General features: G+C 39.9%; 1 protein-coding gene across 1 annotated transcript in view; it reads left to right on the top strand.

The window, feature by feature from the left end:
• Positions 1 to 13,570, top strand: part of DOCK5 (dedicator of cytokinesis 5) — a gene marked incomplete in the record, with an annotated part of 3,482,443 nt that overhangs the window by 2,970,762 nt on the left and 498,111 nt on the right. The window contains 1 exon segment of the mRNA XM_044083155.1: positions 10,038 to 10,127. Within this exon segment, the coding sequence (XP_043939090.1) occupies positions 10,038 to 10,127 (90 nt within the window).

Raw genomic sequence — 13,570 nt, 5'->3', positions numbered from 1 at the left:
TGATGGTTTAACTCCATGTAGCTTTAACTTTTAACGTGCTTGCATGACATCAGGAGGTTCAATGAATTTCATTGGTAGTCCGTATTTTAAATGGGATTTTAAAAGTGTGTGTTTAATTGTAAAAGTGTTTCTTGTCTGAGGAGTCTGGAGAATTTCTTCCAGCGAAAGCGCTTACAATAAATTACGTTGCAACCAATTACGGTTCTTGTGTTGGAGTGGACTGAGAACCTTTAGCCTGTGGTTTTCTTAGTTTGTTCATTTTTTCCATTGTCTTTTAGCTGCCTGTCGGGAGCCAGAATCCGCCACATAACACAAGCACTCGGGTCACTCCAGAACAAGTACAAATATGACTCTGTCATTGTTCATGGTGTGAATGACCTGAGACGTACCTCCCTGGACTACATGAAAAGAGACATGGAAGAGCTCTCTGATCATGTAGCCCAGGCTGGTATGACCCTGACCATGAGTAGCATCCTGCCCTCACCAAGAATGATACCTCAGTATAAAGAAAAAAATGATCAATTTCAAAAGTTTGCTAAGCTTCTGGTGTCATTTAAAGGGGATACAGTGTCTTGTCAGCCTGGGACGACATGCTTGACAAGCCGCGTTGCTTCGCAAGAGATTGCTTGAACCTGTCACCCCTAGGCTTTCGAATACTGGCCAAGGCTGTTGCTGCCCCCATAGTGCCTTTTTTAGGCAAGGCTCAAAAGTCAGACCCACCTCCGTAATCAGCACAATTAACAAAAAACTGAGGGTTATGCTACTCAACGCCAGGAGTTTAAATCTCAAAATGCATGTACTCGAAGCACTCCTCAGTAGGGAGAACGTTGACATCTGTGCAGTAACTGAAACCTGGTTCAAGGCTCCAGAGAGTACCCCAGCACTGCCGGGCTACAACTCATACCACACGTTTCGGCCACAGAACATGGGCCGAAACACAAAAGGAGGGGTTGTATCCATATTCATCAAGGATACCTACACCTCCAGGCTAGTGGCGCAGCATGATAACTCTGAGGTCATCCATGTGCAACTAACATCGGGCAAATCTGCAATGCAAATTGTGGCCTGGTACAGATCACCCTCCATGACCCAGGACCACCACTCCACCTTTTTGGAGACACTGGAAAACATGATGGTTCTACCAAACACCCTGATATTGGGCAATTTCAATTACCCTACAATTCACTGGGAATACTACTAGAGTACACATTCCCAGGCCCAGCGCTTCCTGGAATTCATCAACTCAAACGCCCAGGATCAGCTGGTAAACTCCCCTACCAGAGGTGAAAACATATTGGACCTGGTCATCACCAACATGGGCGACAGGTGTTCCACACCGCAGGTCAACCCATCACTGGTTAGATCAGACCATAAACTAATCACTCTGGATGTCCACACCCCACCACCACGCCCAACTGAGGAAACCACAGTAAAAAACTTTTCTAAAGCAAACTTCACCTTACTTAAGACAGAGATGGTAAGTTTCACAGCCCCCACGCTAAAGGATAACGCTGCCCAAGATGCAGAAACCTTTACAAATGCACTCTATCAGCACCTACAAGGATGCATGGATCGTGCCATCCCTAGCAAAACCAAGACTCACTCCTCTAAGAGAAGTAAACCAGTTTGGTGGACCCCTGTAATAAACAGACTATACAATAGAAGGAGGAAACTAGTTCAGAAAAAAAGCAAATCCCAAGAAGGAAAGACATCCCTGATCAGTATCAGTAAGAAACTGAGGTCCCTCATGAAATCATCCAAGGCTAACTTCGAGAGAAAAATAGCCAAGGATTCAAAAGATACCACAAAGCCTTCTTTAGCTATGTTAAGAATCTAAGTGGCAACTCGCAGATATGCAATGAATTAGTGCAAAATAACACAAAATATACTGAAAAATCCAAATAATAAAGCTGAGAGGTAACCAAGGCACACGTAAAAATCCAGCATGAAATGTGTGATAATTGAGAAGTTGACACCGATATAAACATAAAATAAAGTCTTGTTTATTACTGAAATAACTGGTAAGCGCTTTCACCGTAGCTTCATAAGACCATTAAAATTTAAACTCGTGCTTCACACAATTTATAAACTTCATTTGATGACTCAAACAGAATAATTAGCCCATTTAAAGCAACATCACTAAATACATCTTGTAACATAATATCCGTTACAAGATATCATTGCCTTTCGCAATAAATTCTGTTTAATTTATGGCGCATACTTTTTACATATGTACGGTTCATGATTTAACATATACATTAAATATTAAATAATGTTTATAGTGGTATTTATAAAAAATCTGAGTGATATTATTTCACACATCATTATTAAACTTGCCCATTGTTATAGTGCATGATGTGACACTGAAGCAATAACAGATCTTTACACTAAAAAGCTAGCATCTAGCGCAAATATTCATCATGAATTAATAATATCGTAGTCACAAAAAATATATATATTCTTCATAACTTTAAAATCAATCTATTCTCATGAGCTGGGACAAATAAGTATAAGTAACACATCAAATACATATTCTACATTAAACCAGCTTGCGATATAATACGCATAGAATCATGCTTGCCCACACTGTTATCATAGTCACACAAAATATAAACATTCTTCATAACTTTAAAATCAATCAGTTCTCATGAGCTGGAACAAATAAGCATAAGTAACACATCAAATACATATTCTACATTAAAACAGCTTGCGATATAATACACATAGAATCACGCTTGCCCACACTGTTAGCAATCATCAAAGCAAATAATATACTGACTCTTTACATTGTGTAATGGCAGGGTAGCATTTACAGATGTGAGTACTATGAGCTAACAAATATGCACCATCCCTCTATCCAACTACCAGACCTCCACGTAAATAATATATCGAATACAAAAATGGGAGATACACATGGTACATATCAACGCCCTTAAGATAATATACAGTGACCTCCACATTAGCACCATGCCATTACGAATAACACTATCCATGTAACTATTTAACCACCCCACCAACAGGGGAGCCAGCGCCACCCATGATACTTCCTGTCAAACAAGACTCAAAGCAGTGCCAAAAACATCAACAAAGTATATAACATGGACCAACCACCACCAAAAAAACACGATAGGGTGGTAATTATATACATATATACATAAAATTGATCCACTACATTCAATCACCCATAAAGAGGGGGGTCACATTGTAAACTATCACACGAACATGAAAATATCGCTTAAACATCTTTTTTAACTTGATAAATAAAAGCAAAGACATAGAGCATTCTCATTTAGCTTTTAACCGTCTAGCTCTAAGTATTGGTTTTAGGGAGGCCCTCTCGTTAAGACCTTTACCTTTGTCAGCCCGTAACCTCATAATCCAATCAATTTCTCTGCACTCAGTAATATTACGAATGTTCCCTTTTCTCACTGAGGGAATAATATGGTCTATGGCCATGAATTTAAAGTTATGGTCATTTCCCTCACTAGCTACATGTTTTGCTAGGGCATTAGTTTTATACAAAATCCTTATGGCATAAAGGTGCTCCCTAATCCTAATGCAAAGCATCCTGTTGGTTTTACCAACATAGAATGCTTCACATTCTTGGCAAATTGCCAAATATACTAGATTTTCTATATTACATGAAGCTGTTATATGAAAATAGAAGGTATGTCCGATTTCAGAGTGAACAAAGAAATTATCTGTAGAGATGTATTCACAATAGCAACACCGCCCACATGGGCGTGTTCCTTTATAATCATGAAGCATATTATTTCTATTAGGGTAACACAAAAGCCTTTCCAAATTTGGTTTATTCCTATATTGGAAACTGGGTTGATCGCCCACTATCAATTTGATATCCTCGTTGCTAGTTAGAATGCACCAATGCTTATTGACTATATCGATCACTATTTTTCTATCATTCGTATAATACATAGGTACTCTCACTGGTTTATATTTATTCTCCTTCCTTGATGGGTAATATATTTGTTCAGAGAAATATGGTGATGCCCTGTTAAGTCTCAGATCCCCTATATTTAATAACCCTTTATTAATTTCTACTTCTTTGTAGCCACTTTGAGTCAACCTATATTTAAAGTTATTGATCTCTTGTTGGAAACCTTGTTCCAAGGCATTTAACCGTGAAACTCTCATACTCTGCCCTTTAACTATGTTATCAAATATATACTGGGGGTGCATACTAGATCTATGTAGGAGGGTATTCCTATAACAGGATTTACGATACACTCCTGTGTTGACTAGATCATCCATAACCCTCTCTACATATACATCTAAGTAATGGATCTTAATATCTGAGAACTCACAAGTAAACTTCAAATAGGAGGTCATATTGTTAATTGCTGTAATATAATTTGTCAAATCCTCTGTACTGCCCTGCCATACAAAAAAGATGTCATCTACAAAATGTCTATAGAATCGTACATGTTCTAAGTGTAGAGTATGCCGAAATAATGTTTCTTCCTCACATTCAGCCAGAAACATGTTGGCATAGCTATTGGCACAGGACGTGCCCATAGCCACGCCATCACGTTGCTTATAAATTTCATCTTCATACACAAAAACATTGTTTTCCAAAATAACTTCAACAAACATGGCTATGAGATCAACTTTCTGTTCTGTATATACACTATGTTTCAATAAATAATGCTTAATAGCCTCTACACTTGCATTATTAGGAATGATAGTAAATAGAGATTGTATATCAAGAGTTACAAACAACGTATCTGAAGTCATAGGATTGTGACCAAAATATTGGTATAAATCTAGGAGAAATTGCTTAGTATCTCTAAGTATAAATTCATTATTGTCTGTTATAGGTCTCAAAAATTTTTCAACATATAAGGACAATGGTTCCGTGCTCCAACCACCTCCTGAGACTATAGGTCTCATAGGAGGGTTAGTACCATGTTTATGTACTTTGGGTATTCCATTAATAGTGGGTATCAATGGATACTCTACATGTAGAAATTTTGCCAATTCAGAATCTATACAATGTGTATTTAACAACTCTGTGACCATAAATTCTAACTTGAGTTTAATCTCGTCTAAATGCCTTGGAGAAATGATGACATAATGTTTGTCATCACTAAGCATCTCCTTCATAACTCTATTATAGTGTATATAGTCCATTATTACAAGGGGTCCTCCCTTATCAGCTGGTCTAAAAATAATACTATTATCAGATTTTAACCTGTCTAATGCCCTTCTTTCATTGTATGTAAGGTTGTTATATCTATATTTGTGAGGTTTATTATTAATGGAGAAATGTTGGTATATATCATCTTCCACTATTTTATAAAAAGTCTCTACCAAAGGATGATTTTGTGGTACATAATCACTGGGTCTCTTTAATTCCTGTCGATTTTCACTTTTATCTGTACCAAATTGATATTTCAACATCACATTCCTGGTAAACAATTTAATATCTGTCAGCACTTGTGTTAATTTACTATTTTCTGTGGGAATAAAAGTCAAACCCTTATTAAGGACGTTAATTTCATATTGATCCATAACTCTACTAGATATATTCCAAATTAGGTTGTTTTCATCTGATTCCACATCATTTTTTAGTGTTTGTTTTGGTTGCCATTCCTCTGATAATTTCCATTTGTGTCGTCCCCGACTGGCAGAACGGTCTCTCTTGTCCCCCCTCCCCACATTTATGGGAAGGGGGAACTAGGAAAAATTGCTCCAGGTGTTTGTTTATTGCATCCCTCCACATTAGATCTATTATACCCAGGAATCTTGGGATGCACTACTGGAAGTTGATTATCAAGGGACGAATGTGAATGATTTGTCACAGTCTCTCTATTATTCAGAGATGAGGAAATTACCTCTGTATCAGTAGAACGGGTAGAGACTTTATCAATAAAGTTGTGTGGCCCCCCCTATTTGAGTCTTGGAGCCATCTTTGTCTAAAATACGATCGATATGAGGGGGATTCACTGGAAGACTTTATTTTATTTTTATATCACCAAGACTTTATTTTATTTTTATTTCTGTGTCAACTTCTCAGTTATCACACATTTCATGCTGGATTTTTACGTGTGCCTTGGTTACCTCTCAGCTTTATTATTTGGATTTTTCTTTATACCATTTATTGGAAGCAGAGAGGTATTTATACCGCTGGGAATATTTTTATTTGTGCTTGGATTTATACAAAATATACTGAATCTACTGATATTGCCAGCATCCTGGCAGATAGATTCAGTGCAAACTTCACCCCCCTCTCACCTCCAAATGGGCCCACAACAGTACCGGAAAAGTATAGTGTCCCAAAAATCACAGAAGCACAGGTGAAAACAGCCCTTTCAAAAGCCAAAAACACAGCGTCAATGGGACCAGATGGTGTCCTAGGCTGCGTCTTGCACGAATTACAGAACAAACTAACCCCCCACCTAAACACGCTGTTCAACCTCAGCCTCTCCATAGGCTATGTGTCCATAGAATGGCGCACAATAACGGTTATTCCTCTCCACAAAGGAGGGGCCACAACTGACTCTGGTAACTATCGCCCCATAAGCCTGACTAGCCTGGTCTGCAAGGCTGTGGAACGCATCATCATGGAACTCATTAACAAAGACATTGGGAACCTCCAAACACTTGACCCGACCCAGTTCGGCTTTGTTAAGGGCAGATCACGCCTACTAAACCTGGTTGACTTCTTCAAGACAGTCACCAAGGCCATAGACGAGGGAAAGGTGGTTCACACAGCCAACCTTGACCTCGTCAAGGCTTTCAACACCATTCCTTAACTCTGGTATTACAGAAAAACTCACCAGCCTGAACATAAACCCCCTACGTCATGAGATGGGTTGCCAACTGGCTTACAGACAGAACTCACACTGTAAGAATAGCGGGCTCCAGGTCCGACTGTAAACCAGTCACAAGTGGTGTCCTGCAAGGCTCGGTCCTGGGACCCCTACTGTTCGGCATATACTTCTCAGAAGTACAGGCAAACACAGGAGGACTATGGCTAACCAAGTTCGCCGATGACTGCAAACTGGGAGCCATAATTGACTCTCCGGCTGACATGGACATCCTCCAAAAGAGCCTTACTGAGATGGACACCTGGTGTCAAAGTCATGGCCTCAAGCTAAATGCCAAAAAATGCATAGTCATCCCATTTGGGAAAACAAAACACCCACGAATTACCACATAGGTGGCATCCCCCTTAATACAGAAGAGGTAATAAGAGATCTGGGAACCCAGGTAGATAGTAATCTCTCCTTTGACAATCATATTGCTAACATAGTTAGGAAATGCTTCTATGTGGCCCATCTAATTACTAAAAGGTTCGCATCTAGAAATAGAGGTTATAGAGCCCCTCTACTCGTCACACATTAGACCCATCATAGAGTACAATGCCCCATTTGGGATGTACCTCACAAGACACTTCCAACAGCTGGAAAGACCACAGAAGTACCTCACCAAGAGGATTACTAGTCTCAAACATATGTCCTATGCAGCCCGACTGAAAAAACTCCAGCTGTACTCAGCGGCATATCGCTTACACAGAGGTGATCACTGCCTGAATTACAAAGCCATGTCCAACTCAGAATTGATGGACATGCTCCACCTAAAGAAATGCAAGTCACTGCGAGCCACATACTCTAGTGCGCTAAACCTCACCACAACAATAAATAGAACATGCTGGAGGGATAGATTCCTATCACAGAGACTCCCCATGCTTTTGAACAAACTTCCAAATTACATCAGGCAGAGCCCCTCACTAACACTCTTCAAGAGAAACCTTGACAAGTGGATGGGTAACAGAAAATACACCCCTGGGATCACTTCATTGGCTCTGCTTGACAGAGGATCAGTTAATTAATCAGTGGGGCGGCGAAAGCAGACACACTCTGGCTAGGCTTTTAAATGCCCTTGGGCAGATAGCCTAGTACCTATCTATGAACCTATAAAATAAGACATTTAATTCACTCAGAAAAGGTCTAGAGGTTACCCTGCCCCAGTATGTAAACAGATAAAGCCCCAATTATGACCCAGATGACCTGAGTTTGAGTAGCTGCTTGGATGTTTGTGCAGCTGTTGGGGGATGGACAGGCTTTAGTGACTCTTCATGGGGTGGGGAGAGGTTGTGATATCCTCCACCCAAAAGTAGAAGCTTGCAGATGATGGAGAGGTAGCCCAAAAATGTGTGTGGGGACTTGGATTCCCAAGCAGGTGATTGCAGCTCTTCTGGTGTATGTGTTAGAACACATCAGGTGAGAGCATGGGAGGATTTTACTGAGACTCACATTAGTCACCAAGGGAGGGGATTAGGGCTTACTTACAGATGGCCTGATAAAAGTTATGACTTCATTGTATGCTGTCTAAGCTGGAAGGAGTTAACCACATAGTGGGCTTGGGCATGACCCTGCAGGGAAGGGGTTGATGGCGATATTATCAGTCCTCCCCTGTGGGACTGGAGGCCATCATGTAGGAAGTCCAGTGGGAATGAGTAAGCCATTTGGTGGGCAAATGACAGCAAGAGAAGGCTGATGGCACAACTTGGATCCAGCCTCCTCCATTCTTGTCTGGATGATGGCTGTCAGCTTCCGTCTAAGTCTGTAAGTTCAGGTCACAGATAGGAAATGAATGGGTCAAGATTGATCAGAGGAAAGTAGATGGTTTACATATGAGGAGTCAAAAATACCCTGGGGTGGTCCAAAATGTTCTTCAGTAAAATACTTGGGTTAAAAAGGCCCTAGTCAGACTAAAGGTTCTGTCACTGTTCTCAGTGGCATATAGACTTCTGAGAGTGGTAATATTTGTCTTCTTTTCAAAGTAATGATGGACTTTCTTCTTTGCATATCTGTGTCTTGGCCATACAATGTGGAGTTAAGTATGGCTGGGCAATTTTGTCCTTAACATTAATAATAGTAAATGAAAAGAATAAATGCATCTCAGATTTGGCTACCCTGACTTTGGAATATCCTTTCCAAAAAAATTAAAGAAAGCAGTTTATTAATCAGCTTTAGAACTAAATTAGACATATTGATATATATGAGTACCAAGAAATGTTTTGTTTATTTAAATATCAACCCCCCACCAAAAATGATTGAAAACTAGTTTGTTTTGAAATTTGCTAGAGTATTTTAGATTCACAGTGTATTTTTCATACTTATATTTTCATTTATGGGTCTTGAAGTTACAGTAGGAATCCCCCAAAAAACTGATTCAGGTGAAAGAGTTTAGGTTTTAATCATTCACTCATTCAGCTGTGTAGTATGTCTGAGCTGATATGTTATCAGGCACTCTCTTGGACAGTTAGTCATGGTGAACAGGTTTTGGTGTTGATTGGTGGGTTGAGATGGTCACAACTGTGCTTCACTTTCTGATGGAATCATTCACACATCCCCATGCACAGTGGTTATGGACTAGTCATAGAGGTAAGTAATTAAGTTACTACCATCACTGCCTTTGGCGATGTATTTGTATGTTGAGGCAGAAGATTTTTTTTGTTTGTTATTGTGCCGCTTGTTCTTTTATAGCCTAACTATGATGTGGAAGTAATAAAGTTTAATGCAGTTTGTTGGGGGGTATGAGAGACAGTAAATGGAGGGAGGTAGAGGATTTTTCTTTTCAGTGCAGGGAACGTCCGCAAATTATATTTGTTGAAACATGTTTCTGAGGTTCATATTTTCAGTGGCTTAAAGGCATACCGTTGTGGTATTCATTCAGGTAACTAAAGCTTGTTATAACCAAAGAGTTATTTCTGAGGAGCAAAAATTAACTGAAACTGAAGACACAACTTTTAGTCTGTACAATAAAGGAGTACTCTATGCTTTTGGTAGCTGTTGCAATTTTAATTGGGATGGTATTTAAAGTAAGACATTATTTGAAATAGAAGCAAGGTGATAGAATTTCATTTCAGCAGTAACTAGTTTCTGGTAGTGATTTTAACAATAAATTGTTATGAATTCTGCATTTAAAACTGCTGTCTGTTGATACTGACTGTGTGACATGCATTTTATTGCAATTGTTTAAATAATGTTTGTATTGATATTTTGCAGATGTGGGAGAAGGCAATTCAGCTAAGCAAAGAGCTAGCTGACATGTATGAGAACCAGCTGTTTGACTACGAGGGACTCAGCCTTCTTCTGGTAAGATAACTAGTGTATGAATAATTTGAAATTTCCTTCTGGTCAACTTGTCAGCAGCTCGTGCCTTTTCCAGATGTTTTTTTATTATTGCTAACATGAAAAATTGCAGAGGCAAATAGCACTAGTATGAAAACTGCTGTTTCATAGTGCACAAAATGCCAGAAGGGGAAAAAAGCTTACAGTTTCTGGAACATTTATATCAGAAGCTAAATATATTCATGTACCAGGTGTGCAGCCTGAAGAATCCAGCTATCAGTGCTCTAGTCTGTTTCTGAGGTTGGAGTAAGGAAGCAAAATCTAAATAAGGTCACAGTGCAGGGAACAGGATTCCCTACACAAGCTAGGTCCTTGGTGTAGAGGGATAAAACCCTTACTGTGCTGCAGCCAATTCAGGTCCAAGTAATGGCTTGGGTGCCTATATGAGCTGGACGGGGGAGGATGGGAATCGTTGAGCACTGTTGTCTCACCCATCATAGGTGGAGGAGTGGTGTCTGTAGCTGGCCACATTGCAACACCTAGTGGATACTGTTAAGTTTCACCCAGTGGAATTCTAAGCTTGTTGAGCTTGTATTAACATAATGCAGTCACACTAAGATGAAGGGAAATTAGTGTTGAGGCATACTTCCCCTTGGGAAGTAGCAGTCGTGGGCTAAGATGAGCTGCCAAGGGGTTCCCAGATGGGAATACAGCTATTGCCTAGTCCAGCAGTACTCCTCTCCAATTCTTCTAGAATGAATGGGCCAGTTGGGCAGAAGGAGAGGAGCTGTCAAGCAAGATCTTTGGGAAAGGGAAAAAAAAAGTTGCCTGGACAAACACAAGTTTGTACTTAGCTGAAGAATGTATTTATTTGTTTTGGCTGGATAAATTCCACCTTCCTGAGGGAACGTTGGGAGCAAACAGGTATCCAAAATAGTGTGAGCATTAAAAATTCGAATCACATCAAAATGTGTGTAGATAGCCATTAAAAACTAATATTTTAAGACATTGTTTAGATTCTTGATCTCACAAATAAGGCATTTCTTAAGCTTGTGTAGCAGGATGTGATTTTTGTACACTTTTTTTTTTTTTTTTTTTTTTACCACATGGCTACTACACTGAGACTTTTCCTTTTGTGGTCTGGTCTTCCATATGGAAACTGGAGTACTTAAAGATGGGTTCCACATCAGTGCTTTTGTTTGAAAATGGTGGAGACTGGGATCAGATTGTTTTACACTTGAGTACTGTTTGGGTTTTTGTTATACACTTGAGTACTGTTTGGGTTTTGACAGTATTCTGTGTTATCCTGTTATCTTAAGCGATGTCTCAGGATTACTTTAGACTTCAGCATTTTGGTGAGGGCAAACTAAATTTCTTCCTTTCCACTTTCTCCTTTGTTGTCAACAAGGGCCTATCCTGCATTAATTCTTACTCTTTCCTGTTTAACATAACTTCACAATATAAGAGAGAGCAAAAGCTTTGTTCTTTTCCTCCACCATATCTTCTGTAAACTAAAGACCTGCCACCTTTCTTCCTTATTTTCCTTTCTTCTCTAATTATATACATATTTGTGATGTATTTAGTTACTTCCTATTCCATTACTATTTCAGTAACTACAGTTATGTCTTCCTACTCTTCGCTGCTGTTTGGGCCCATTTCACATCTTTTTGCTAACATCTCCCTATCTACTTATGGTATACCTTCCATTTATCTTTTCTGACTTGCTTAGTTTAGAACTTCTTGCAGTTGTAATTAATAGTGGAACTTTTGCACTGAGTACCAGATGTCCGTCCAACTTTCAGAGCTCATAATCCTTCCCCTAGAGGCTGAAAGGATGTTTGCCCCTTAGGAACTTCAACACATTTCTTTTTATAAAGCTGGCATCTGCTTGTGTCATTTCAGATCCTTCTTTATACAGTTCATAGTGCATTAACCATTGTGTAGCCTCAATAATGTGGCAGTTTTGGGCTTGCTGTTGAGCTTGGTCTAGATAAGTACCCCTCTTGTGCTTTACTGCCTTTTTATAAGGAAGTACTTGTATTCTGTTGTTTAGGGGGTTTGAACATCTGACTACTTGTCTGGTTGTGTCTACTCCTAATAAGGAAGGTAATTGCTATTGTGGTAGACAAATCCCACATAATAATTTCCATAGTTGTTTTCAACCTAGGACCTGAACAGAATTTAAGGAAAACCTAGGACCGGAACAGAATTTAAGGAAAAGGTGGATGGTTATTCAGGAAATCTGAACAAGGTCTGTGCATGGCTCAAGGATCCTGGTTCTGTGAGATGTGTGACATAAAGAGATAAAGCCTTGGCTATGGCACAGTTAACTCAAGATTGATTAATGGACTGGGTGTGTCTAAGAGCTGGACAAGGAGGATGGAAATAAAAGGACTTCTGCCAGCTTCACCCATCCTTGGAGAGTAAGGTGGTATTTCTGCCTTGCCACATAGGTGACACCTAATGTTAGCACCAAATGTTGCACCCAGTGGAGTCCAAGTCTACAATGCCTGCTCCATCTGAATACCTTCGCACTCATGAGCTGAAGGAAACTTGGTATGAGGAGGCATGTTTCCCTTTGGGAGACTGCATTAGGAAAACTTGGAAGTGCTGCCAAGCAGGGATGGGGAGTGTACTCGGGGGTAGGTGTAGGCTTCCCCATAGGACCAACAAGTTTGCCTGCTCCCCTACCCACCCGACTGTCTCCAGGGAATGAAAGGTCTTTTGAAATTCCTGGACAGGAATGAATGACTGTGGGGCTTTATTTTAGCCTAGAAATGCCTGGCTGCCCATCCCCTTGGTACAGATGGAGCAGTTTGGTGCAGGTAGAGAACCTCTGGGCAAGGTCCTTTAACAGAGTGCAAAAAAGAACATGCAAGTTCTAGTGTAGTCCTTTTGTTCTGTATGGCGGTAGTTATTCTGTCTAAAGGAACTGCATCCAGAAATCCTACTCTCTTTTCTTAATAATCAAACTCCCTTTGTTTAGACCATCACCCCTTTCCACTTTGATTTATAACCTTCTGTTTTTGTTAAGTATATGATAAATTGCATATCTCTAGAATATCCCTTCATAGGTATTTATTACATTAATGACCACAAGGGCCTTTTTAAGCCTAGCCATGCATCCCAAATCTGTGACAAGTTCTTGTACCCTTGGTAGGTGTAAGCAGGGACGTGGGGAAAATAAATATTTATAAGCAGGGGCTTGGGAAATGAACCATTTACAGGCTTCCTGTGTCCATTAGAGATGTAGGTGCCAAACCAGGGATGAGTTTGCTGTTCCGCATCCATTTGTCCAAGTTACACTTCAGTTGGGTTAGGGAGGAACTCTGCTTCACATGGATGGGAAACCTGTTCCAGAGACAGGGTAGTCTCTGAGATACAAACCTCTCTGTCCAGCAGGTCCTTTTTATATCATAGATAACTTTAAGTGTTTAGAGCAGGTAATTCTGGTCCATTTTGTTTTG

This window comes from Protopterus annectens, chromosome 9.part0, assembly GCF_019279795.1.
Source record: "Protopterus annectens isolate FY-2018-M chromosome 9.part0, PAN1.0, whole genome shotgun sequence".
Taxonomy (NCBI): Eukaryota; Metazoa; Chordata; order Ceratodontiformes; family Protopteridae; genus Protopterus; species Protopterus annectens.
The sequence above is the reverse complement of the archived record's forward strand: the minus strand, read 5'-3'. Positions and strand labels throughout refer to the sequence as shown.